Source organism: Chroicocephalus ridibundus, chromosome 2 (genome assembly GCF_963924245.1).
Source record: "Chroicocephalus ridibundus chromosome 2, bChrRid1.1, whole genome shotgun sequence".
Taxonomy (NCBI): domain Eukaryota; kingdom Metazoa; phylum Chordata; class Aves; order Charadriiformes; family Laridae; genus Chroicocephalus; species Chroicocephalus ridibundus.
Window position 1 is genome coordinate 84,318,158 of NC_086285.1, and position 24,945 is coordinate 84,343,102.

Below are 24,945 nucleotides of genomic sequence, written 5' to 3' on the forward strand. Positions count from 1 at the left end.
TAAAGCAGTATATTAAATGTTACAGCATTTGTTTGTTAGGAAACAACAGTTACACGGTCAAATATAACTGCAGCAAACCTGAAATACTTTCCAGTACTATGGGAGGGGGTGGTAGGTGGACTCATAAGAGCATTAGAGCAATGTTTTTCTTTTCCCTTACCTATTGCTTAAATCCTACATACTCCCCCACTGCAAATAAAACATGTAGCAATTCTGGATATACAGAAATGTTTGAATTGTAGTGTCTACTTAAATATTTAATCATAAAGAACGTGGAAAAGAAATTACTTGAAGGGAATCAAGCAGATTTATACTTTTCCAGTTGTAGTGCTACAAAACCTAATAGAAAATTTCCCAAAGGAAAGTAAAAGGCATTCAACTTTTTTTATTTTTTTTTTACAGCTTAAGTTTACCAAAGCGTTGTATAATGCTTTAACTTCCGATAGTACAGCTATCAGGACTTTGTATCCTTGAACTAAAATATAAAAACATTCCTGGTCTCTATGTAATATGGAGATGTTAAATTATGTAACATCAAACTTGTTAAAGGTTAACCATTTTAAATATGTTTGAAGCCTTTTGCATGTACTGAAGTTGTAATAGTTGCAAGATGGTTTGGACACACTTAATAGCTAAAGGATTTAGAGTAACCTCACCACCCATTTTTTCTTCTGTATAACTCTACTGAATCCAGTAGTTACTGATGATCAGCCTTCACGCTCAAAATAACACAATCAGCTTCAAATGAGTCTGATTTTTACATGCTCTTTATGGTACAAATGGAGTACATAATTTTGTTCAATTTAATATTGTAGTTAACATATATGTGGTTAGCTAAGATGTTTATCAGCCTGTGATTTCATAGACACACTCAAAATAGAAAAAGCATAAACAATCAAGTACTTAAAATTTGTGCATTTCCACACATGCCCTATTCTGGACAGAATTTATTGTTAATTTGTCATTTTGTGTTCTTTGTATTTCCATAACTTTTTGATTTATTATTTTTCTTGTTTCCATTTGTATATAGAGGATTATGGTAATTCCAGTCCTGTGTAAGTAAGGAATGCTGTATTACTCCTCTCCGGACCTATTGAGGAAGACTATTTGAAGAGGTGTCATGTTCAAAGCTTTATGGGAAAGCTAATTTCAACAGTTAAATTTAAGATAGCACATAATCATCAAACATGCATATTTATGCCCTTCTTTTTTTTCCTCTTGTTTTTTTAAAGTGCATTAAATTAATACTTAGAATGATGGAATCAACTTTCTAGAACATTTTTAAATTGCTTATCTGTCAGTCCAACACCATATTTGAGTCAGATGAAGATCTGATGTAGCATCTCAGAAATATCTCTGCATTTTTCTGTCAGTGTAAATCAGATGCGACCTTTGCTTTAAAGAAAATTTTAGTTTAACTTTCATGGGGGTTTTTTTGTTGTTGTTTTGTTTTGTTTTTCTCTATACATTCTCTCTGCTGACAGCTTTGCTAGACATAAATTTATCTAGCATTTATAAACTAATTAAAACTAACACATTTATAAAGCTGACTGATTTTACTAGATATATGAAAGTAAAAATAGCTATTGACTTTTTAAAAAATCTTTATATTCAATCTCAAAATGCAAATAGAAATTATAATGATTCCTGATTTTAATAGAGTTCAATAAGACTACTGGAATTGATACTGATTAAGTTAAATTATTCTTATTCTGTTCCATTAATAAAAACCAGATGTTCATGTATTAGGTTCATGAAACAATCATATTTGCATCAGATTTATAAATTACCAGGAAAAATATTAAAAGGTCTGTTATATTTTCACAGAACTCAGCATATTACAACTACATGTTTCAATAAGATGTTTCATAACAAATTAAACTTCTCCCAAAAGAAACTCAGAATTGTGAAAAACTTTACATATTTTATTTTATCATACTTTCTCAAAACAAAACAAAACAGAAGAGCTGTTAATTCCTCTCTTTTTTTTTTTTTTTTATTCCTCTGTTTAGATTACAGAACAAGGACTTCTCAGAATATTTTTCTCTTTTTAAAGATCTCCTGAAAACCATATAGGTAGCAGTGTCTCTTCTTCTGAGGAAACATGATAAAATTTAAAATGTTATCAAGGTTCTGCACAAAAAGGCCATCAACTGCAATATTTCCAAGTATTCTCAGAAGTGAGGAGATGGTGTTGACCAATGATAAATGGAAAAAGTGTTTTATGGACTTAGGAGCCTGAGTCTGACAGAAACTCAGTGCATCTGAGTTATGGCAGCCCACGTCTCCTGTGAGACTACAGCCTGTATTACTCTCTAAAAATATTTACCTCTACATTATGTGCCTATTCAAGAGTAAATGGGCAGAAGGGTAAACATGAATAAGATTGCTTTTTCATTTTTATGACTGAATGAAGTATTTCCAGACACAGGTGTGTAGATTTTAATCTTCCAGCTGATTTCCACTCTCCTTAGTATATGGAAAAGCTTTTCCTTTCCTTGATCCTCCCATTTTTATTCCTGACACACATAAATGAAAGAACATGACTCACTGGAGTAAATGCAAACAGTAAATCACTTTCCTTGAGGAAGAAGAGAAGTGAGAGAAAAAGGATAGACAGCAGAGTTTTACAAGAATAATTTTAGTGTGGTGCAGTTTGTGTTCTGATACAGTGTCTCAAGCTGCACTGCATCCCATACTTAGTCAATGCATTAAACGTCTCCAGTGACAAAAATAATAAAATGAAGTGTCTCATACGATGGTTGAGATTTCTATAAGTGGGTAGGTTAGACATAAAATTATTTTTCAGATGATAGGTTTCTGGTTATTATCGCTGTCTGTTTCCACTACCTTATTAGCAATTCAAGATATGAGCTCTTACCACTTTGTAGACTAAATTAATGAGTTGGGTATTGCAGTGGGAGTCAAAGTAGTGTCCACAAGGCATAACTTGGGGATGTAGTTTTAAACACTCCAGAAAAAAATGGGGGGGATAGTTGACACAGCATAGAACTAATTATAACATATAAATATTAATTGGGAAAAAAGTGGTCTTTGACCATAATCTCACATAGTACCGAATAGATACTAAATGGGAGCAGAGGCTATTTTTGCTTCTGTTCTTTTTACCATTAGGCGATTACAGAGAGATTATACACTAACGTAGCAAAGTACACAGATTTAAGTATTAGAGAAAGGTAATGAAAATGTCAAACGCAAGATAAATCACTTGTTTGAAACACTAAAATGCAACAGAGCAAACACAAATTCATATCAGCAGAATGTGGAGTGTATATGGCCATCAAGTATTAATTCTGCTGCTCTATATCACTTTCATATCAAAAGCTACCTAAGTAAAATTGTATGAAGAAATTAAGAAATTCAATTTCAATATTTTTCATTCAACGTTTTATTATAAACGATATGTGAATGTGTGTATTTTTTTGAATTTTTGCTTTTTTTTTCTTTTCTTTTCAGTTTGGTAAACTGTAATTTAACAGAACAGAAAAATCCTAGTTCTGTAGAATGAAAGAAAGTCTCAAATGTCCCAATGAATAATAAGGGTTTTTTTTTCAGTTAGTGTTCCCAAAACCAAAACCAGTTCCTTTGTCACTCTGTAGCTGGCTTGTAATATACTCTATTAAGAGACGCTGATAATCCTCACATGACTCACCTGTGCTTTCCTGACGATATGATAAAATCAATGTGCCAGTGGCCTTCCCGTACTGCGTTACCACTGCTCTGTCCCCATGATTCTTCCTGATCACACAAAACTAATAACCCCCTTTATGGACTTTTCTGTACTTCTTATTTGTAACAAGATATATATGTGCTGCCTTTGGGGGAGCCTATTTCACTTTTTCCTGTTGTGGTTGCTGGCCTTTACCACTTCCGTTTTTGTGGTGCTGTTAACTGGACTCTTTTTCTAACTCACTTTACTTACCTTAGGAAGTCTCGAAGTAAAATGTCAAATCTTGGAACACTTAACTAAGGCCAGAGAAGAAAATGTTTTTCAGTAGAGCTTTGATGACTTAAATTTCATCTTTGGAATGACAGCTGTATCTGCATTCATTTTAAAATCTTCTTCTGAGAATTCTTCACAGTGCGTTATGTGCCCCACGTGTTTTTCTACCCTATGTTCTGAAAGATGGAACCAGAGATCTCAACCCTTTTTTTCAGTTTTCACAGTAAAGCTAGGATATAGAATACTAAAATGTATGGTAAGATATTTATTTCAATTTATTGCAGTATGTCTGAATGATGACAGTTTTATTCCTATGGGTTTTTATCAGCTGTATGACACCACAATAAAGGGATACAACTGAGAGTAGCACAAAACCAAAAACTGCAATGTTCATAAGCCCTATTTAAGTATAAATTAACTGCTTTAACAAGTATAGGCACACCTTCTGTTTGTGGATTTTCAAAAACCTATCCTTGCATTAAGATGTCATTCAATTTTATTTGACACTGTATCTGACGATCTAATTTTGAAAGCTGAAATTGCTTAGAATTGTCCAGCAAAGTCAGGGAGTTCTGTTCTTTGTTCTTTGTATTGCTTCCATGATAAAATAGATGTAAAATGTATATCAGAAGATTCACCTTAGATATTAAGGGGAAAAAAGCAGAATGAAGCCTGAAAAGAGAACAGAACTGTTTTTCCAGATGATGTTTCAGGAATGTCATCAACAAGAAAAGTACAGACATGGTTGATTCTTCTTTGAGATAGGAGAATAAAGGTCTTTTTCAAGCCAATTTTTCTATGATTTTGTTTTTTGATGATTTTGGTTTTCAATGATTTTGTTTTCAATCTTCTACCTGAAGTTTTCCCCTGCATAGTTCTCTGCCTCACATTTTGCCTATCCTCCCAATATTAAACGTCAAGCTCTCTAAAATATAAAAGATACACAAAAATATGTAATCAGCTATTGTGTGACACAATGTTACTTAATGCATGTGTAATGGCTTATGGGGGTCCTGAGTGGCTCTTTGTCTCTTTGACAGGTACCATCCACCTCCGCATTCCTGAGTCCTCCCCAGTTGGGACAGCCATTGGCAGCGTCAAAGCCACAGATGCAGACACTGGAAAAAATGCAGAAGTAGAATACAGAATTATAGATGGCGATGGGACAGATATGTTTGATATTGTGACACAGAAGGACACACAGGAAGGCATCATAACTGTGCGAAAGGTGTCTATTAACAACATCCACTAAATGGTTTTGGTGTCAATGTTATGCCACAAATGTTCTTTGGAAAAAAGTGCTTAGGTCATATGGTATGTTCTGACTATTTAGCCCTTGCAAGCATCTCCCATCAGTGACTGAACAGTACTATTTCCTTTTAAGATGAACTGGAAATAACACGTGGTAACAACATCTGAGCTGCAGCATAGGTTTAAAGCATCATTGCCAGGAAAGTATGTAAAAAATGCACCATCCCCAATGTGCTAGTACTAATTGTCTATGTGATTTCAAATACAGACTTCTTTAGTAATTATGTAATCTCTATTTTCTTCAGCAAGCAATATGCAGTTCACTCACTACTGAGAGACATAGGTTTCCATTACCTAGGAGATTCTCATCAACACAGGTGACCAGCATATGCCAGAACGCAAACACACTCACGGAAACAGAGTCACAAGCTACATTGTTTTGTTCCTATTTCGAACACATCAGCCGGTTAACACATGAGCAGAGAATAATGACGGTGTCCCTGTTTCAGAGCTAGCTTTATTTCTGCCCTCTGCCTTCATGTCAGTGCACTTTCAGAAGCGTAAGGTCTCACTTTTAGAAGTGCCATTCTCCTGCTTCTCAGCAATTTCCCTTCCAGAAGTCCCTCAGTCCTTTTCTTTGGCATTTTCAGATGTGTTTCTAAAGAGTTCAAGCAGCATTTCTAACATAAAGCACTGTTTATATTAGCTTTTAAAACAAATCTCCTTAAGCAGAGAATAACAAATCAAACACTACTACAAAATATATCTCTGCATCTCTTGATAATCACAGCCAAGGAAAAGATAAGTTCTGCAAAGATCAGAGTGTGTTCCTTTTTAATCTCTATGTTCTATCCTCATAGTCAGCATTGTAGTTATCTGGGAAGGACTGAAAATACAAAGTTTGGGGGCCAATATTTTTCCTTTTTCTAGAAGTTTGCGAAGGCTTCTCTTGAGATGCTCTTTTCTTGCTTGATTCGAGTTTTTCCCACAGACTGCTATTATACTAAATCAACACAGTCTTGAAAACACAGTCTAATAAATGGATCAAGCATAAAAAATTCTTAAGCTATAACACAGCAGCTCCAAAAATGTCACCAATAAATGCTAATGAACAAGAACTTCTCATTTTGTCATTAGCAATCTGACACATTTTGCTATTTTCAGGATGCTTTCTCATATTGATAAATAAGTAGCTTATATGGATAGCACAAACAGCAGCATTAACTAGCAAGGAAGAAGATATGCTCTGTTTGTTCATTTATGAAAATGTTCTTTTTTTTTTATTATTTAGACACATTGATTTCTGTTTTCGATGGTGAATAAGTACAAATAGCTGGCGTTCCTTTACTGAGCCCTTACGTTACTTAGTCTGAATTTAATATTTGCTGCAGAAGAACTTTTCCTATACAAGTTTTTCTATACAAGTTCTCACGGACAAAATAATATCTTTGCCGCAATTTTATATATTTGGGCAAGAACTTTGTGCATTACTGTTGATATGTTGGAATACTTGTATAATCCACGCATTTTATATCCACGTGTCGTAGCGTAGCCTGAAGAGATGTCCAAATGGACGTGAATGTACTAGAAGGAAGTTAACTACATCTGTGTGGTGCACCTTCTGGCAAATTAAGCCAGCTAATTAGAATAAAGCAGGACTAACATGGCTTCTTTGCTTCTAGGCTTGAAGCCAGCATCCCTTAACAGCAGCATGCTGCACTTAATAGACGCAGCGATAGTCTCAGATCTAGCTTAAATAGCAGCAGTGTTGCATTTCTCAATTATATTCATAGATATTCTCCCTTCTGCTCTAACCACTGTTTTAAAACAAGTTTGGGGCAGTGGGAAAACTCATTCTTTTACTGGACTGCATTTTTCTGCTCTTAAATAGAATATTTGAATTTCTGGCATCTTTCATGGGCATTAATTTATACTTAAAAGCAGTTAGGCAGAAAAAACAAGTCTTCTACCACCCATTTTAATGCATGAAAACCACGAGTTTGATATCTCCCTGAGATTTTGGGGGAGTTAAGGAAGTCTTTGTGTCAGAAAGGTAAATTCTCAGCTTGCTCATTTCCTCAATATCATTAATTAGCTAACACTTTTCTTCTATGACAGTTAGAAAAATTTGAAGGAATAGAGGTTCTTTTCTATCCAAAATCGTTTCTAATTATAACCCTGAACATGTCCTCCTTCCATTTTAAAAAGGAACTGCTGACAAAATGTCAAATCTATTTTGCAAAAAGAAAAAAAAAATCTCTGATGTTGGATTCATTAAATTAAATGAAAAGGAACAAGATTAATCTCTTACTATTTCACTAGATATAGAGAACTTCGACACACACCCCCTCCTTAAAAGAAACGTGAAACATTCCTGATACTTAAGGCCAGTTACACTTGTTTAATAATAAGGATACTCAGTCCATTTTGAGTATCCAAGAGTTTATAGTATTTCCTGAGAAATATTAGTATTAAGTACCTTCTTCTGAACTGTCAGTATTTCAAATCTGTATTTCAAGTATTTTAAATGACCATATGATTGTTTCAAATCCATATTCTTGTGAAACAGCTGCAAAAATCACAAAATAATTGGTAAAATTGCACTGAAAACCTTTTTGTCATTGGTGCTATGATAATTCAAATAATATTTAGGAAGAGAAACTTCCTCTAAAAACAATGGAAGTTTCTCACTAGAGAAAGTGATCCCTATGCTGTGGAAAATTTGAACTGTATTGTGGTTCCCCCAACCCAGGGCAAGATCTGACAAGGCTTTGAGTCCTCTTCACTTTCCATTATGTAGATAGGTCAACATCTGTCAATATGTAATGTAATTTAATAAAGTATATCCTCATCTTAATTTTTAGCCACTGGACTATGAGACGAGACGACTTTATACCTTAAAAGTAGAAGCTGAGAATACCCATGTGGATCCACGCTTCTATTATCTTGGGCCTTTCAAAGATACAACTATTGTGAAGATCTCTGTAGAAGATGTAGATGAACCTCCTGTCTTCAGCAGATCTTCTTACCTTTTTGAGGTGCATGAAGATATTGAGTTGGGGACAATAATAGGAACAGTAATGGCACGGGATCCTGATTCAGCCTCAAGTCCAATAAGGTAGTACTCTACTCTGTAAATACATCATTTGCTAAAAAAAATTAAGAGAAATGGTAATACAACATGAATTTTCATGTAAACGTAGTGCACAGGAAAAAGATGCTAATGTTTTTTTCTGTTATTTGTTAGTGTCCCAGAGACAGACAGAATTGAGAATGATGCTATCCATCAGCCTCTGAACACCTCAGGGAACAGCCATTCACTTGCACACAAGAGACGTAGGAAATGTTTTCTAGTACTTCAAGTCTCAGAAAATTTATAAAATTACACATTGATTTCAAGTAGGTTCCTAATGAGTACTTTTTGCTTCGCACTGTGAAAAAGCGTCAAACCTGTCTATCACCCAGGAAGGGCACAGAGCTTTCTAATTCTTCCTCTGGGCAGTCCTGGAAAGTATGCAGTCCGGATCTCACCTGCTCTGGTTGGTGCGTTCGGCTTTGTAGGTTTGTCAGAGTGATTGCTATACAGGATAAAATTATCTTTGTGTGTGCCCAAACACCCCAAAGAATTAGACATGAAAAGATTAATATATTCAAAAATCTTTTTTATATATACTACTAGATGCTACATACTACAACGCATATAGCTGAATGCAGTAAACTATATTTTGGTGTGGGATTTTTTTGTTTGTTTTTCTATAACAAGCTTTAAGAAACAGGTAAGGCAATGCTGTCCAAGAGGGATATGTGTTGTCTGAAATACTGAACGAAGTACAAAAATCACATTCTGGCAAAAGAACCCTATTTACTGACCTTGAAGTCAATTGTCACATACTTCTTAATGAGGCCCAGGTGGTAAAACTGGATTAGGAAATGAAACTGAATCTAATTTTCTCCTATGGTGATTTGTGTGTATGGAAAAGAGATAACACCAAGCCTCTAAAATTTAAGAATATATAAATAACTTAGCATTGCATCTTTTATCCACTCTAATTGCATAAGACAACTGACAATTTTAGAAGTTACATTTTCTTAATTGTGACTGGAAAAAGAACAAACAAATGAGCTTTGGTTCATTTTGTTTGTGACGCAACTTGGCGAACTGAAGAACTGTGGCAGGTATTTCCCTCATCACTATTTACACAGAGTAGCAACCTAGAGATTATTTTATATAATTTTTCTATGTCCTGTTGATTTTTCTTTCATTCTTTCATAGAAAATAATTTAGAAGAGGCAGGTGGAGCAAATCAATAGTAATAAGGACAAAGAAATTTCTAAAAAAATGAAAGGTACCATTGAACCTATATATTTGGTTCGCTTGAAGAAAAACATCAAAGATATATGTGAAAATGCTATTCATAGTACATTCATTTCTTTTAGCTTTCATTTAATGCTATCTAGTTGAAGACAAGAACTTTAAAACAATTTACATTGCATAGATTGAATTCTCTTTAGTATTTGCTTTGCTTCTCAACTTCCAAAGCAACCTTGTATATTCCTTCAAACAATAATTACTTAGGACAAGTTTTTACAAGCTTTTATTTCTTACAATATCAATATTAAATACAAAGTACTATGTCTATACCCCAGAAGTGAAAAGCTAACATTTAAACAAAAGTATTTTGAAAGTTGTCATATTTTGAAATTAGGGCAGTTTGTAAACTATTTTAATACTACTATTAAAAAAAAATATTACAGCTGCAAGTTGTAGATCGATTCTTTTTTTTTTTTCTGTTTAGGTGTTTATTTTAAAATATTCATTTCTGTTTATTAAAATTCTGTATGTTAGACTTCCTAGAAATTGAGTGCAAATAGCTTCCTGTTGCATTAATTTCTCTTTCTGTTCAATTAATATCTTTTGAAAATAATAAATTTGGTAACATTTTCAGGCCATCAGAAGTAATATGATATAGTAAAAGTATGTGATTATCTCATGGCTATTATGAAATAGTATGGAATTTTTACTAAAACAATGTAGAAGAGGTCTCATCAGCTGGCGAACGGATTATTGCCTATTGAAAATGTAGCTAGAGTGCTTTCGAAATAAGTTTTTTTCCTCACTAAAACTCCTTCCATGGATGAAGTAAAATCAAATGCTTATCATGTAAGCCCAATAGTCTTAAATATAATTTCTCGGAAAAATAGCAGGTTTTTGTTTAATTCTAACTACCAATTATTAATGTCAGCTAGTAGTAAAAAAAATAATTTGAGCAAGTCTTTCCTGCACTTTCAGAAGTCTTTTTTGTCTGTTCTAATTTCCTTTTGTTTTGTTCTTGTATTCATTTTGGTGTTGGCTTTTTTGTTGGGTTTTTTTGTTTGTTTTACATATTTATGTTATTATGTGTGGTGGAGTGAGCAAACAAAACTCACCAAAATGTTACAGACATTATATTCATATTACAGCAGTTTTTCATGTGGCTCAATTTAGTTAAGTACTGTAAGTAAAAAGAGATACACTTGATGAATTGTTTAGATCACTCATAAAAGTTCACAGAAACATGAACAATTGTTTCTACTGCACCGTACAAGTGTATTAGCAGACCTTTTTTTTTTTTTTATTTGTCCCAATTCTGCCAGGTTGTTAGACAAATGTTCTGTGCTTCACAAAATCCTACACTTAATTCCACATCAAAGGTTTAATCATAACTTTGGACGCAGTGTTAAATATTATAAAAAATGGAGGAAAGAGCAATTTTCTGATTATAGTTTGACATTCTGCCATATTGTGTTAGTAGAAGTTTTGCCTGCAGAAGCATAGCAATTATAACAACATAGAAGGTCCTTTAACATCAGTATGTTCATGAAAGTGAAAGTTATGCACGTGAACTTATTTTTATAGAGATTTTTTTAACTTGATCTCTAGCAAATTAATATATCATAAAGTGTAGAAGCTGAGCTTATAAACATACTTTTGAAAAGCTCATAAATTAGCTGTCAGTCTCAGTCTGAAGGAACAGTACATCAAAAACAATTTTCCTTTCAGGATTAAAACAATTCTTTAACCCTATATTGAAATTCTGACTTATTTTTTATGATTCTTGTATATGTCTATAAAAGCTCAGATGATCAAATATTACACTATTTTATCATATTTATGAAATTCTTGCAATTTTTATTCCTCACTCTATGGAACTAAACTTGAGAATTTTCATAAGTTTTTATAGAAACTGAATGCAAGTCTTCTCAAAATTAACCTCTGTAATGAAATGTATAGAACCTAAAAGCTTTATTGACTTGCTGTGAAACATGCTTTCTTCCATTTTCCATCATTTTGAGAATGCGTTTTCTTTCTCTATCATATTTAGGTTTTCTCTGGATCGTCATACTGACCTTGACAGGATATTTAATATCCATTCTGGAAACGGGTCCATCTATACTTCTAAGCCACTTGACCGTGAGATATCACAATGGCACAATCTTAGCGTTATAGCAGCTGAGATCAGTAAGCCAATTTGGTCTCTTTTTCCTTTCAGTTTTCCATAACCTGCAAAGTTACAGCTGTGACTTCATGAGAAAAAGCCTCCCTTCCTTCCCCCCCCTGCCCCATTCTATTAGATATTCTGGGAAAGTAAATTGGGGGTAGCTAAGCCCAGCTGTTTCCTCATAACTTTTTTCCTCCCCAACTTACACCACTGATGTTTAATGTCCCAGTTACTTCTGCTATGTTACCCAATCAAATAATGACACTGGAGTAATTTTGGTTTTTTCCTTTTCTTTGAGGACAACTGCATTATTTTGCTGTTAAAGTAGCAGAGTTCAGGATGGTAATCCATGTTTTTGTCTCTATCGTTTTCTTCATTTCCTTAGAAACATTTTCACTATCTCTTCCTATGGCATCTACAGCTCTTGGAATCAATACATCTTACAAGTTAGGTTCAAATTGATCCCTAAGCTGTAGCATTTCTTAGACTATTTACATCGGGTCTCTGTAGATGTTTTCATGTTAAAAGTACAAAGAGTCTAAACTACTACAAGTCCTAAACCTTCCACAATATTGAGATTAACTCCAATCGCCCGACAGAAAATTTTCTGAGGGACAAAGGGCTGATCTTTGAAATCAGCTACTGAGGATCATTTGCTTTCAAAGACACTGTTTTTTCAGGGTTAATTCTGTATCAGTGAAAAAAAAAAGAAAACATTGCTGGTCAGCAGTGAAACATGGCTGGCAAGAACCACACTGCAGAGAAGTAAATGGAGCATTGCATCCAGCCAATTAACCACTCTTAGCCTGCCTGTCCCCATTTCTGTAGTCCAGGGTAACAGGCTGCTCGTACCGAGCACATCCATTAGCTGTACTTTTTTTTTTTTTAACCTTTTATTTTTTCCCTTGAGATGCATGGTCCTGAGCTTACAATCATTCACAGTGCTGTCCAGTGTTGTAAGAATACTTTTCAGAAGTATTTATAAAATGAAAAACCTTAGTATCCTTGTATGCTTATATCATAGGGATAAACTTATTTCCCTCTCAGGACACTTTGAGGAAATTTGCATTCTGGACCTTGTAGGAGTAGCTAGCGTTCTCCAAAGAGGTACATTAGTTTTGGAGAAAGAAGCGAAGAGGGAGATTTAAGTCTTCAAAACTTTAAAAATATTACCTGTGAAGCATGACTCAATGGGAAAGAAGTGTTAAGAATAGATCATATTTGGAAAGTCAGTACAAAAATGCAAAAGGCTATGAAAAACAGTGCCCTAAACCTGCCATTTTAAATAATTCAATATGTCAAAAAGGTCCACATCACACTCTGTAGCAAAGGTGTTATTAATAACAAGTGAACTTAATGCCAGCTACTCCTAAATTTCTACTGTTTTATTTGAAAAAGTTTTAAAGGAAAAGAAAACGAAATCAGTAGTTCTGAATCATCTCTATTGTTACTTATCCCATTCTACTAAAGTTAGAAAATCATATAGTATTTAGCTACCATCTAGCAGAATTCCAAGAAACTTGGAATTGGCTTCAATTTTTTACACCCAGTCATTATTTCAGATTCTTGGTACGGCAACTAGACCAGCAAGTGAGAAAAGGGACTCTCGTATTCCCAAATTAACCGATACTTATGAGAGGGCACTCCAAATAATACTAGGGTTATGGCATTGGAAAAGGGGGAGATGATTACTATTCTTCTTTCTTAACCTAAGGTCTGAAAATCTACACATATATTTTAAGGCAATTTAAACATAAAAACTCTAATAAATTTTTTACCAGATATTTTGGGGGATACTTTCATTGGCTTTGTTGGAATTCCTCCACACTTATTAAGGCATGAGAGAGAGAAAGTCAGGCTTCAAAAATTTTCAAAACAGCACAAAGTCAATAATGTATTTTCTGTGTAAAACAAAACAGATCACAAATAATTTAAAAAAAAAAAATCAAAACCTTACAGCAGAATAATACTCTTGAGCCCTTCCAATAATGAAATTTGTCATTAGAGTAGTGGGCATATTTTTCATATATTATATTTATAGAGATTATTAACAGTTGCAGCCCCCATTTTTCGTGTAAAATCTTAATTGCTCACTAAATACCAATACTTCAATTTATTTTTCACTCTAAGTGAAATATCTCCGTATTTTTCAGGAGGCCAAATTCTTACCTGTTATCAGTTTGTACATTAAATTTTGACCAGTTTGATACCTAATTTTGCATGTCTATTGCTCACAGAATTTGGAAGAAAGCAGAAAACTTTTAGCGGGAAAATAAACTCATTATTCTTCTCTCTTCTCCTGTCAGACAACCCCAAAGATACTACTCGTGTTCCTGTCTACGTAAGAATTTTGGATGTTAATGACAATGCCCCACAGTTTGCTGTATTCTATGATACTTTTGTCTGTGAAAATGCAAGAGCCGGCCAGGTATGCCTTGGATAAACACTTTCCACTATCCAGTTTTGCTACGGCACTCAACTGTAGACCATTCTTGCCTGTTGCTTGGGAGAAATCATGTCCGAAATAGCTTTTGAAAAGTTAAAAATGAAAGCAAAGTAGCTCTGTAGGTGAGGCTTAGAGTGAAATATCAGTGAAATATGTTACAACAGCATCAGTATTTAAATTACCACTTTTCTTTACCTAACTCTGTGGGACTGTTAAATCCTGACTAGGTATGTCCAAGAGACATGGTCATAATTAGTTTCACCATTATCTTCACAAAGTAAAATGTTATATGTAACTACTGAAAAGTTTTATCTATATTTTCAATAATTCTCAAATAACAATCCATGCAGATGGTGGCGATTATAGACATTTCCATCTGTCATACCTTTTTTAATTTTGTTGTTGTTAGATTTATCTTTTATTATGGCACCAAAAAACTTTCGAAAAGAGAATACAAAGCATATATCTTTTGAACTGATAACATAATATTTTGGTTTGCCTCTCAGAGGCTACAGAATGTGTACTTCAGTTTAAGTGAAATGACGGGCTAATAGGCAGGTGCTTATTAGAACTGCTTAAAAATAATTTCCTATGACAGCACAGCATATTCCAGAGCACGGTCAGCCAATAATAAGTCCTTTAAAATGGTAGCAGTACTACCTCAGTGCAATCATTTTAGCACCTTTGAACAGAACATGGGAGAAGCGCTTGCTTGTCTTAACTGTTTTGAGTCCTGTAGGTATGGCATTCAGGTTGTATTACAAATTTCACATTCAGGTTGACATTCTTCTATCTAAAGTAACATCAGTTGGAAATTAGTACAGAGGATTTAAAGCCCAAAATTAAAATACATAAAATGTCTAACGGTACTGAGCAAGGGCATTTGTCTGCTACGAGAGTTATAAGATAATTGAAGCTGTTAGACAAATAGAAATCACTGGCTAAACATCCAGAATTTCTGACAGTTGCAGTGTCTTCTATAAATGCTACAATAATATTTTAATCACTTTCAATATGGGATATGGATTAAGAATTGGAAAAGTAGAGCACTGAATTTTCCTCTTCCAGTTTCACAAAAAAAAGTCCTGGGTAAAAAAAAAAATCTAAACGCATTAATCCACAAATTTTACTCTGTTTCAGGTTTTAGAATCTGTTCTGTCCAGGTCACTAACTATGGAGGGTACAGGAAATGCTTAATAGAAGTTATATTTTCATGTAAACATATTTTGAGGAACCCTTTTTCTGAGCTATCTAGAATATTGGTGTCAGTATAATTTAAAAGTAAATATGAAAGTTATTTCTGCATTGCACTGGTTTTCTGTTCACTTTCAGAAAAGGCTGCCAGATAAAAATGGAAAAACCCACACTAATCATTTATAACTAATAAATGAGAAGCTAAATAAGTGTGTGTATCCGTAAATGTTTATTTAAATTTTTGTAGAGCTCAGTAGTGTCTCCTTTATCAGAAAAAAAGTGACGTTTACTAAAAGGACCATAAACATATTTTTAAAAAAAAATCTGAATTGCAAATGATTGTTTAAAGAAAACAATTCACAGGAAGAGAAAAAAATTCAATGCAGGATAACAAGAATAATCTATTTAAATGTAACTATGTTCTTCTTGATTACTGGTAGATCATAAATAAGACTTGTTATTTTGGAATTCAGTCCGTCCTGAGAGACTGAATATAATCAATCCATACTGAGCACGGTTCTCTAAGTTTGGTTCCTTCCACATTTATGCTATTTTTATTTTCTTTCAGGTTTTCATAATTACATTTGATCCATGATCAAATTTAAATCTTCCATTCTATCACTGAAACTATTAGGATACTTCATCACTCACAAATCCTGTGGTATTCACTTAAACACTTCCTATCTCCTACTGAGAAACATTTTAATGAATATTAGAGTTCTCCAGTTCCTTTATTTCCCCTTAAAATTTCTATTTACTCGAGTCATATAATTTTTCTGTATATATATATATACACACACATAAACAGTATATGTATATGTGTGTGTATATATCTATATAGATACATACACACACATATATGTGTATATATAGCAAGAGAGGGAGGGACAGTATTTTTTATGAAATGTGGTTTTTGGAGTCTGAGTGACTCCAAAGGGCCTGTGAATCTTTTCCTGCTTGCTGCTACTGCTGATGTCAGATCATGCCATGACCTTCCAAACAATGGGAATACTCTGTTGCAAAAAGCTCAAGCTACTAAGAAGCAGCACCTGTCTGCTGCCTTTTTGATGGTTGTTGTTCCTTCAACCCCCCCAAAATAAGGACAATCTTGGTGTGATGGCATAAAGAGGGCAGAGGCATTTGTGCGAGCTATACAAGCCTGACTCGGTAGGAGTCAAGTGGAAGAAAGGAGCAAAATGCTTGGGCTGCTGCAGCCCTGTACACAAAGAAGTTCAGCTGTCCTCCATACACAGGTGAAAAGAGCCAGGAAGGAGATGGACATCTGGGCAGATGGATTCCCACTGGTTTTGTCAGCTCCCAGCTGCCACACGTCTGGCAGCTCAGCAGCCAGCCTCCACAGATCCTCTGATGTAAATGACAGGAAACAGCACAAAAAAGAGACGCCAGTCCTGTTTCGGAGAGATTTTAAAAGGAAGATGAGTGCATTTTTTTTACGTAGTCACTTTTCCTATAGTGATGGTCAGAAGAGGAGCCCTTCCTCTCATGAGCCTCTGTCAAAAGAAAAGAAGGTGTGAGTTGACCTTGGACAGTAGGCAGGCGCTCACCCAGCTGCTCCCTCCCTCCTCAAGAGGACAGGGGGAGAAAATAAGATAAAAAAGAAAATGGGTTGAGATGAAGGCTTACCAATTACCATCACTGGCAAGACAGACTCAACTTGGGGAAAATTAATTAAATTTACTGCCAGCTAAAAATAGGGTAGGATGGTGAGAAATAAAAGAATTGACACACCTTCCCTTCATCCCCTCTGATTCCCAGGTTCACCTTCATTCCTGACTCCTCTACCTCCTCCTCTCTGCCGCTCCCGCCTCCTCACGCGTTTCCCCGCTCCAGGCCGGGCCCTTCCCAGGGGCTGCCGGGAAACCCCCGCCCCAGCGGGGTCTCTGCCGGGGCCGCGGGGGCATCTCCGCGGGGGCGCCCGGAGCCCCTCCTCCCCTCCTCCCGCTCTCCCCTCGGGGCTCGCAGGGCTGTTTCTCACCCGGTTTCCCTCAGCCCTGGCTGCCGGGCAGCGTTTTGCCCTTTCTGAGCCAGGCTTTCCCCGCGGCGCCCGCCCGTGGCTGAGGGGCTCAGCTGTGCCCTGCGCTGGGGCCGTTGGAGCCGGCTGGAACCGGCTGTGTCCGGCACGGGGCAGCCCCGGCCCGGCAACACAGGGGCCCGGCCTGCTGCCAGCACCCGCCGCCGGCACCGGGGCACCCGCACCTGGCAAAAGTATATAGTGATGTTTAAATGGGAAACTGCTTAGGTCTTTTTTCCTTTGGATGTTCACCATCTTCTCCTACTCTGGTCATTATAATACATATAAATGTGTGTGTCTGGGGGGTTATATACATAAAATTTAAAAATATTGAGTAGCAAACATATATGAAATCACATAGGCTTTGTGTTAACAGACCTATCCTGTCACGGGTGTCCAGTGGTGTTCAGGGCCCTTGAAAGATCATGTCCTTTCTCTAAATGACTACCTGTCTGAGCCAGAGGTAGGAAGCAGGTAAACTGCATGGTTCCCTGCCGCTTTCAAAGCCTCAAAAGTAATGAGGAATTTTGTAATTTCATTTGTTTGCATCTCCAAGCATGCTTGTTATGATCTTGCTCTTATTAGCCTTCATTTTACTAAACCTATACGTGTCCACTCCCTTTTTACGTGTCCCAATGTTACACGAATCAGTCTAGCTCATCATGGATTCTCTTTCAATGATGTTTTAAAATATGAATGATTTATTCTTTTTTGTATTTTTCCTATATCTTAATTCAGCACAGAGGTAGTGGGCACAAACTAGAGCATAGGAAATTCCACCTAAACATGCGGAGGAACTTCGTTCCTTTGAGGGTGGCAGAGCACTGGAACAGGCTGCCCAGAGAGGTGGTGGAGTCTCCAACTCTGGAGACATTCCAAACCCGCCTGGAGGCGTTCCTGTGCAACCTGGCATTGCTAACAAGGAGAAGCAAGTTACTGTGGATGTAATAGGGGTATCCCATGGTTAATTGGTCTAAGAGGAAAACAACACTGTATGAAACCATGCGTAAAACAGGATATATCACATTAATATAGTTACCCATGTCATCAGCAGATAATGTGCAATATAATGTTTTCAACTTCTGTTTATTTGGGATTTTTTAATGTAAACCAAAAGCACTCCCCCTGACCTGTCCCATGGGAGTCAAAACAAAGAAGGACTAACACTAACTTATGCATTTGAACGCATTGCCTGGAGCAATGGAATGCTAACTAGGCTTGCCTCTTGTCAAAACTCCAACATTAAATAAGTTTCTGCAAGTATCATATACATATGTGTATATGTTACGTCACGTAAGAACCCCCTTAGATTATAACTACTGTTTTGTGTCAGAACAATTACCACTATAGCTGCTGTAGCTATAAAGGCTATGGGGAATAATTTTCTGATGGTTCCAGGGAAACAAAAGACTTCCCAGGTTTCTATTTTTGGAATAGTATTGATAACTTCTAAACTTCTTCAGACAACCAGCTATTTCCTGGTAGTCTATCAGTTTCCAAAAGTCTATTTTGTTAAATCATAGGAAGGCAGGGGAACAGTAGAAATTACTCATATTTACTTCCTTCTTCAAAAGGTCCCTTAAAACTAAACAGGATTTTCTAATAAGACTTAAGTACTTTTTTCCTGGATAGTTGCTGCTGCTTGTTTAATTGCATTTTTTAAAAACAGTACAAAATGGTATAGACAAATTTAAGAAACTGAGCAATAAAACCGTTAATGATTAGTATTATTCAGTTTTAGTAAGAAATAACAAAAATGTACACTAAGAGTAGCAGATATGCTGCAATACCCATTGTCTATATTTACAACGTAACACTGGGTGGTAGATGATCTGTAAGGCAGAGTTTACTTTCTACCATTTCAGTTCCTCTCCATTGTAGGTTTATATTTGAAAGCCACCGAGAAAGGGAAAAGGCTGCTAATGCACAGGTTGATTACAAATAAAGAGGTGTACCGAGTATGAAATGTTTCTTTTTTCTTCAATTGGATTTGCATCTATATAAGACACTCCAAGTAGTTACCCTGCTATGAGTTACTGCCCAGAGGTTCAGACTCGAGCAAGCAATGGCTAAAAACTAGTATACTGAATGCTTTATTGCTCCTTGAACCTTCAAGAATGAGTCCAGGTTTGCTAAAACACAGATAGTATTGCAAGTGGCTGCCTAGCAACTGCACAAAAGGGAAAGCTCGTGCAACACAGCTCCCATGGTTTGTTACAATCTTAATTACTCCTGTCAGTTCTGTGCCCACAAACAACTGGATTATAACTGGATAAAAATTGTAGAGTCATTACATTTACCTGTCAGACAGTGGTACAGTCTGCTTAAAGTGGTGGGATTTGTGAAAATAATTAAAAATTTGAGCAAAGACCCACTTTCATGAGATCCATAAGGTGCCCCAAGATGGCTGAGACGGGAATGATGGAGGAAGAAGACATGGAGCAGCAAGCACAATACACTGAAAGTCCATAAGATAATATAGCATATCACTCTTAGGAAACACTTTCTGTCACGTTGCAATTGCTTGCACAAGGGAACAAAAGGAAGAGTCAAACACAATGAACCATCCGATACAAATACTATGGGATGGAAAGGTCTAACTCCAACCCAAATCTTAATTAGACAAGTCTTGGAGAAGAGGCAGAACTGTTAGAGTCTAAATGGCTAGTCTGAAAAAATTGTGAAAGCAAAATTCCGTGTCACACTGGGATCCTTAGCGTTTGCTCACCTTCATTGTGATCACAACTGGTGAAATAGAGGAGAGTGGAGGGATAAAGTACAACAGAGCTATTTATTTTGACAAAAAAAAAAAAAAAAAAAAAAAAGAGACAGCTGAGAGGGATTCCTACTTCTTATTTAGGACATCCAAACCTGTGGTGTTGCTATAATTGACTGCAAGAGAGATGAAGTAGGCAAGTAAAGAAATCACCAAAACAACATATATCATTAACTATGGACTACATCTGTACTTTTATTGCTTCCCAGGAATGCAGGAGGAATCTGCTTTCCCCCTTGCTCATTTGTATGTTGTGTCCATGTGTTGTGTGAAGCTTGCTTCACGTGCAGGCCTTGAAAGAGCACAAGAAACCATGCAGTGTTTCAGACAGTTAACAGGAAGATGCTGCTCCCTCCAAAGGCCAAAGACCAAAGGCCAACTCTAAATAAACTTCATCCACACTGATCTCCCAATCTGGTGAAGAGCATGTTCCTTGGGATGACATACAGAAGGAACTTGAGTGCAGCAATGAGACTACAAGGAGAACTTTCCAGGCTCAGACAGGAGACGAAGAGTACTTGCTCTATTGGAATGTGTATGTGGCCTCATTGAAAAGGAGGTAGTAAGGCACTTCCAGTGTGAATTTCCAGTAATATCCTCATTTGCAGAAAAAAATTTATCAGTATTTTAAAAGCTTAGGTTCTAATAGAGAATAGCAAAGCAAATAATGCCTTTGTTTGTGAAGTATTTTACAATTAATTTAGAAGTGCTACAAATGTGACAATGTATCTAAAAACATTAGTTCACTAAGATGATCCTTAAAACTTTGCCTTTTAAAGAAACTTACCAGCAAGTAATTTGAAACTGCATAGTATTTAGTCAGCCAGATGTTTGCTGCCATTTTTTAATTATCCCTACATTTTAATATCTAAATGATCCTTGCAACAGAAAAACACAGGCAAGTTGGTTTTTTTTTATTCCTATTGTAAGCAAATTAGCTAAATTTTCTTGCAAAATATATTATAAGGTTAAAAATTGTCAGTACTTGAACAGAGAAGTTCCCAGAGAACTTCGGTTGTTACAATAAATGATGAATGGGGGAATTAATAAAAGATATTTTCTTGTCGCCTGCTGTTCTGCTAGGGGACACTGGTCGATAGTGCCATAGTAGGTGAATAATCCCTCTAAGCCGTAAAAGATTTAGGCTATAAAAAATTATACATACTCCTTTTAAACTGAGTATGGACACTCAGAAGTGGAGGAGTTGATTTTCATCAGCTTAACACCAACACCTGACTGCATTCACAGCCTCCAATTGTGAAGTAAAATGGGCTAGTGTTTTCTTGACTTAATTTTGCAAAAATATCTAAAGATTTATTTGCTAATTACTAAATAATTTAAAGTTTTGTTCTTTAAAAACAAATAATATTCTATGTTTGTATCATCCGTTTTGTTCATCTAGTAAGTTATTGGGGGTTTACGTGAGAAAACAAATGTAGAGAAAGACAAAACTCCAGTTGAGAAAGCAAGCAAGCTGTTGCATTAAAACAAATCCATTCCTTGTCTCACGAAGAAATTTTTTACTGTATTTTGGATGGACAAGAGAGAAGTTGGGAGTTAATCATGCATTTGTTAAGGCAAACAGGAGTACATTGCAATTGCTGATGTTAAAGATGATCAGTCCTGAAAAAAGCTGTGACATGAAGAGAAATGGCTGTATTTGGAAGAAATGGAAGAGGAAAACCAAACAGGGTTTAACAAGTATGCCACAGGGAAGGAGTAGTGTCAAAAATTAGATGTAATTCCATGCTTGAAAAAACACTGCAATTTAAAATGACGGATCAGAAATGAAGGATAGAAATGACATAGGCTAAAGATTAACCTATTTTTGGAAGTTAAACTTAAGAACCTAACTCAACATTCACACATGCATGCACAAAAATTCGGCCATAGGTACAGTATTTATTGCTATGGCATAAAAAAAAGCACTCTGAAATAAAGCAATAAAGATGTCCAAAATTGCATTATGTTTGGGAAATGACATTTTGCCACCCTGAGGTATAGAAACTTCAGTGAAAAAAATCCACGTATTCATTTACCTGACAGATAAACAGATGTTGATAAAGCGCTTGCCATTGCTTCCCAAAAAAATACCTAAACTTTTTTTGTAGGTATTGCAGAAAGCACTCAGTCCAAGTATTGAACTGATCTGATGCATCCTGCTCTGAGAATTGCGACACCAGATTCTCACCCCACTCTGAGGCGGTGCATCTGTAGAATATGCTACAATGTTTTGCAAGAGTTGTAATACATGTATTCAATCTAACTGGCATTTTTTTATCTCAGGAATCTTATTGGTGTATTTTGCTATGCTAATAAATAGAAAAATCACATTTTAGAAACTTATATTTTTATTTTTACATTTAATTTGAAACGGTAACTTCCCTTCACTGGGTAAAAAACTGGCTGGATGGCTGGGGCCAAAGAATTGTGGTGACTGAAGTTAAATCCAGTCGACAGCCAGTCACAAGTGGTGTTCCACAGGGTTCAGTGGGGCCTGTTGTGTTTAATATCTTTATCAATGATCTGGATGAGGGAATCAAGTGCACCCTCAGTAGGTGTACAGACGACACCAAGTTGGATGTGAGTGTTGATCTGCTTGAGGTAGGAAGGCTCTACAGAGGGACCTGGACAGACTGGATTGATGGGCTGAGGCCAATGGTATGAGGTTCAAGAAGGCCAAGCGCCAGGTCCTGCGCTTGGGTCACAACAACCCCATGCAATACTAAAGGCTTAGGGAAGTGTGGCTGGAAAGCTGCCCAGCAGAAAAGGACCTGGGGGTATTAGTCGATAACCAGCTGAATATGAGCCAGTAGTGTGCCCAGGTGGCCAAGAAAGCCAATAGCATCCTGGCTTGTTTCAGAAATAATGTGTCCAGTAGGACTAGGGAAGTCCTCCCTAGTCCTCCTGTACTCATCACTGGTGAAGCCACATCTTGAATACTCTGTTCAGTTTTGGGTCCCTCGCCACAAAAAAGACATCAAGGTTCTGGAGCAGTTCCAGAGAAGGGCAACAAAGCTGGTGAAGGGTCTGGAGCACAAGTCTTACGAGGAGCTGCTGAGGGAACTGGGTTTGTTTAGTCTCGAGAAAAGAAGGCTGAAGGAGATCTTCTTGCTCTCTCCAACTACTTGAAAGGAGGTGGTAGCGAGGTGGGGGTCAGTCTCTTGTCCCAAGTAAAAGGTGATAGGACAAGAGGAAACAGCCTCAAGTTGCACCGGGGGAGATTTAGACTGGATATTAGGAAAAATTTCTTCAGAGAAAGGATTATCAAGCATTGGAACAGGCTGCCCAGGGAAGTGGTTGAGTCACCATCAAGATATTTAAAAGACATATAGACGTAGTGCTGAGGGACATGGTTTAGTGGTAACTTGGCAGTGGTAGGTTATCGCTTAGACTTGATGATCTTAAAGGTCTCTTCCTACCAAAACTATTTAATGACGCTATGATTCTATCCTATCAGAAATATCTATTTGATTAAATACCATTTTTGTTACAAAAATATGAAACATCCTCTGAATTTCTGTCTTAGGCATTGATTTGAATTTAAAATGATGGATAAGAGATGAAGAATAAAACCAACCTAGGCTACAGATAAAATTATTTTTGACAAGTTTTGTCCTCTATGTAGTTACAGAAATATAAAAATAGGTATTAAAAAAAAGAAATAGAGGAAGACTAAGATAGAAGCTGGCCATTTTATATGTGTACGTGTGCCACCACATGAAACGTGTATGGATGCACTTGCTGGAAAAACTTATATATATACTTGTTTAACATTTGTTCAGTTAATGTATTCTACAGTTTAAGTCAATATGTGTATAGTTTCAATATGGAGATGTCTTAACACTTCTAGTCGTCTTAAAGTAATCAGAGAGCTGTATCAAAAACCTAGGTGTATTTTGGTTTTTTGTTGTTTGTTTGCTTGCTTTTTTCCTGCAGCTTATTCAAACCATAAGTGCAGTAGATAAAGATGACCCTCTTGGTGGACAAAAATTTTTCTTCAGTTTAGCTGCTGTTAACCCTAACTTCACTGTTCAGGATAATGAAGGTAAAGTTCATGCCTGTTCCAGGGAAAGTGTTTTATCTTTGCTGTCTGGACTATATTTGCTTTTGGTGTCTATCAATAAGTAGAGAGGCCATTGAGGTTGCTGCTAGCAAGAAAAATAATTTTACCTGAATGTTTGTAGTTTAGGACTTCTACATTTTTATGTGTGTAAGGGAGGCAAAAATTAGGATGGCAAAAATGTGATAAAACAAATTGTAAAGAAAATCAGTCAAAGTGTTGGTTTGGGGTGAGTAGCCAGATGAAGTGCTTGACTGAAGGAGAAAAAAAGGTTTCAAAAATGGCTCTACCTGATTAGTTCAGATTTTCCACTTTATCCTTCTGTCACATAGCTCTTTTTCCCTTGGTCTTCTGTTTTTTCTTCTTTCTGACCATTAATGAAAATAATAGTTCTGAGCACATAGCCACTTTGTCTTTTCTTTTAGTCCTTTGTCAATCTTTATCAGAGAAAATTTTCAGAAGATTCTGTTGGAGAAGGGGAACTATGCACCCATTTTGGCCCTCATTGTCTGTATGACTAACTGAGAGAGCTCTAGATTACAGAAGAAATAAATGAGGGGTACATGATACCAGCCTTCAAATGTATTAAAGGCATAAAGGCAATGGAAATAATCCTTTTTTCCTGATGAACATTGCAGGAAGTAATAGCCTGCAAACAACATGAAAAATTTTAGGTTAGACAGAGAAAAAAATTCTAACAGTAGGGAAGGTGAAGAAATGAAATCAAATTGTTTGGGTAC

General features: G+C 36.1%; 1 protein-coding gene across 5 annotated transcripts in view; it reads left to right on the forward strand.

Annotated features, from left to right (window-relative positions):
• Positions 1–24,938, forward strand: part of LOC134511714 (cadherin-10) — a 102,595-nt gene extending 77,657 nt beyond the window's left edge. For all 5 annotated transcript variants that reach the window (XM_063326096.1, XM_063326098.1, XM_063326097.1 and 2 more), the window contains 5 exons: positions 5,005–5,192; positions 8,080–8,333; positions 11,578–11,714; positions 14,001–14,122; positions 24,082–24,938. In XM_063326096.1, coding sequence (XP_063182166.1) covers positions 5,005–5,192; positions 8,080–8,333; positions 11,578–11,714; positions 14,001–14,122; positions 24,082–24,273 — 893 coding nt within the window. In that variant the 3' untranslated portion in view covers positions 24,274–24,938. The remainder of the gene's footprint in view (positions 1–5,004; positions 5,193–8,079; positions 8,334–11,577; positions 11,715–14,000; positions 14,123–24,081) is intronic.
• Positions 24,939–24,945: the final 7 nt, after the last annotated feature.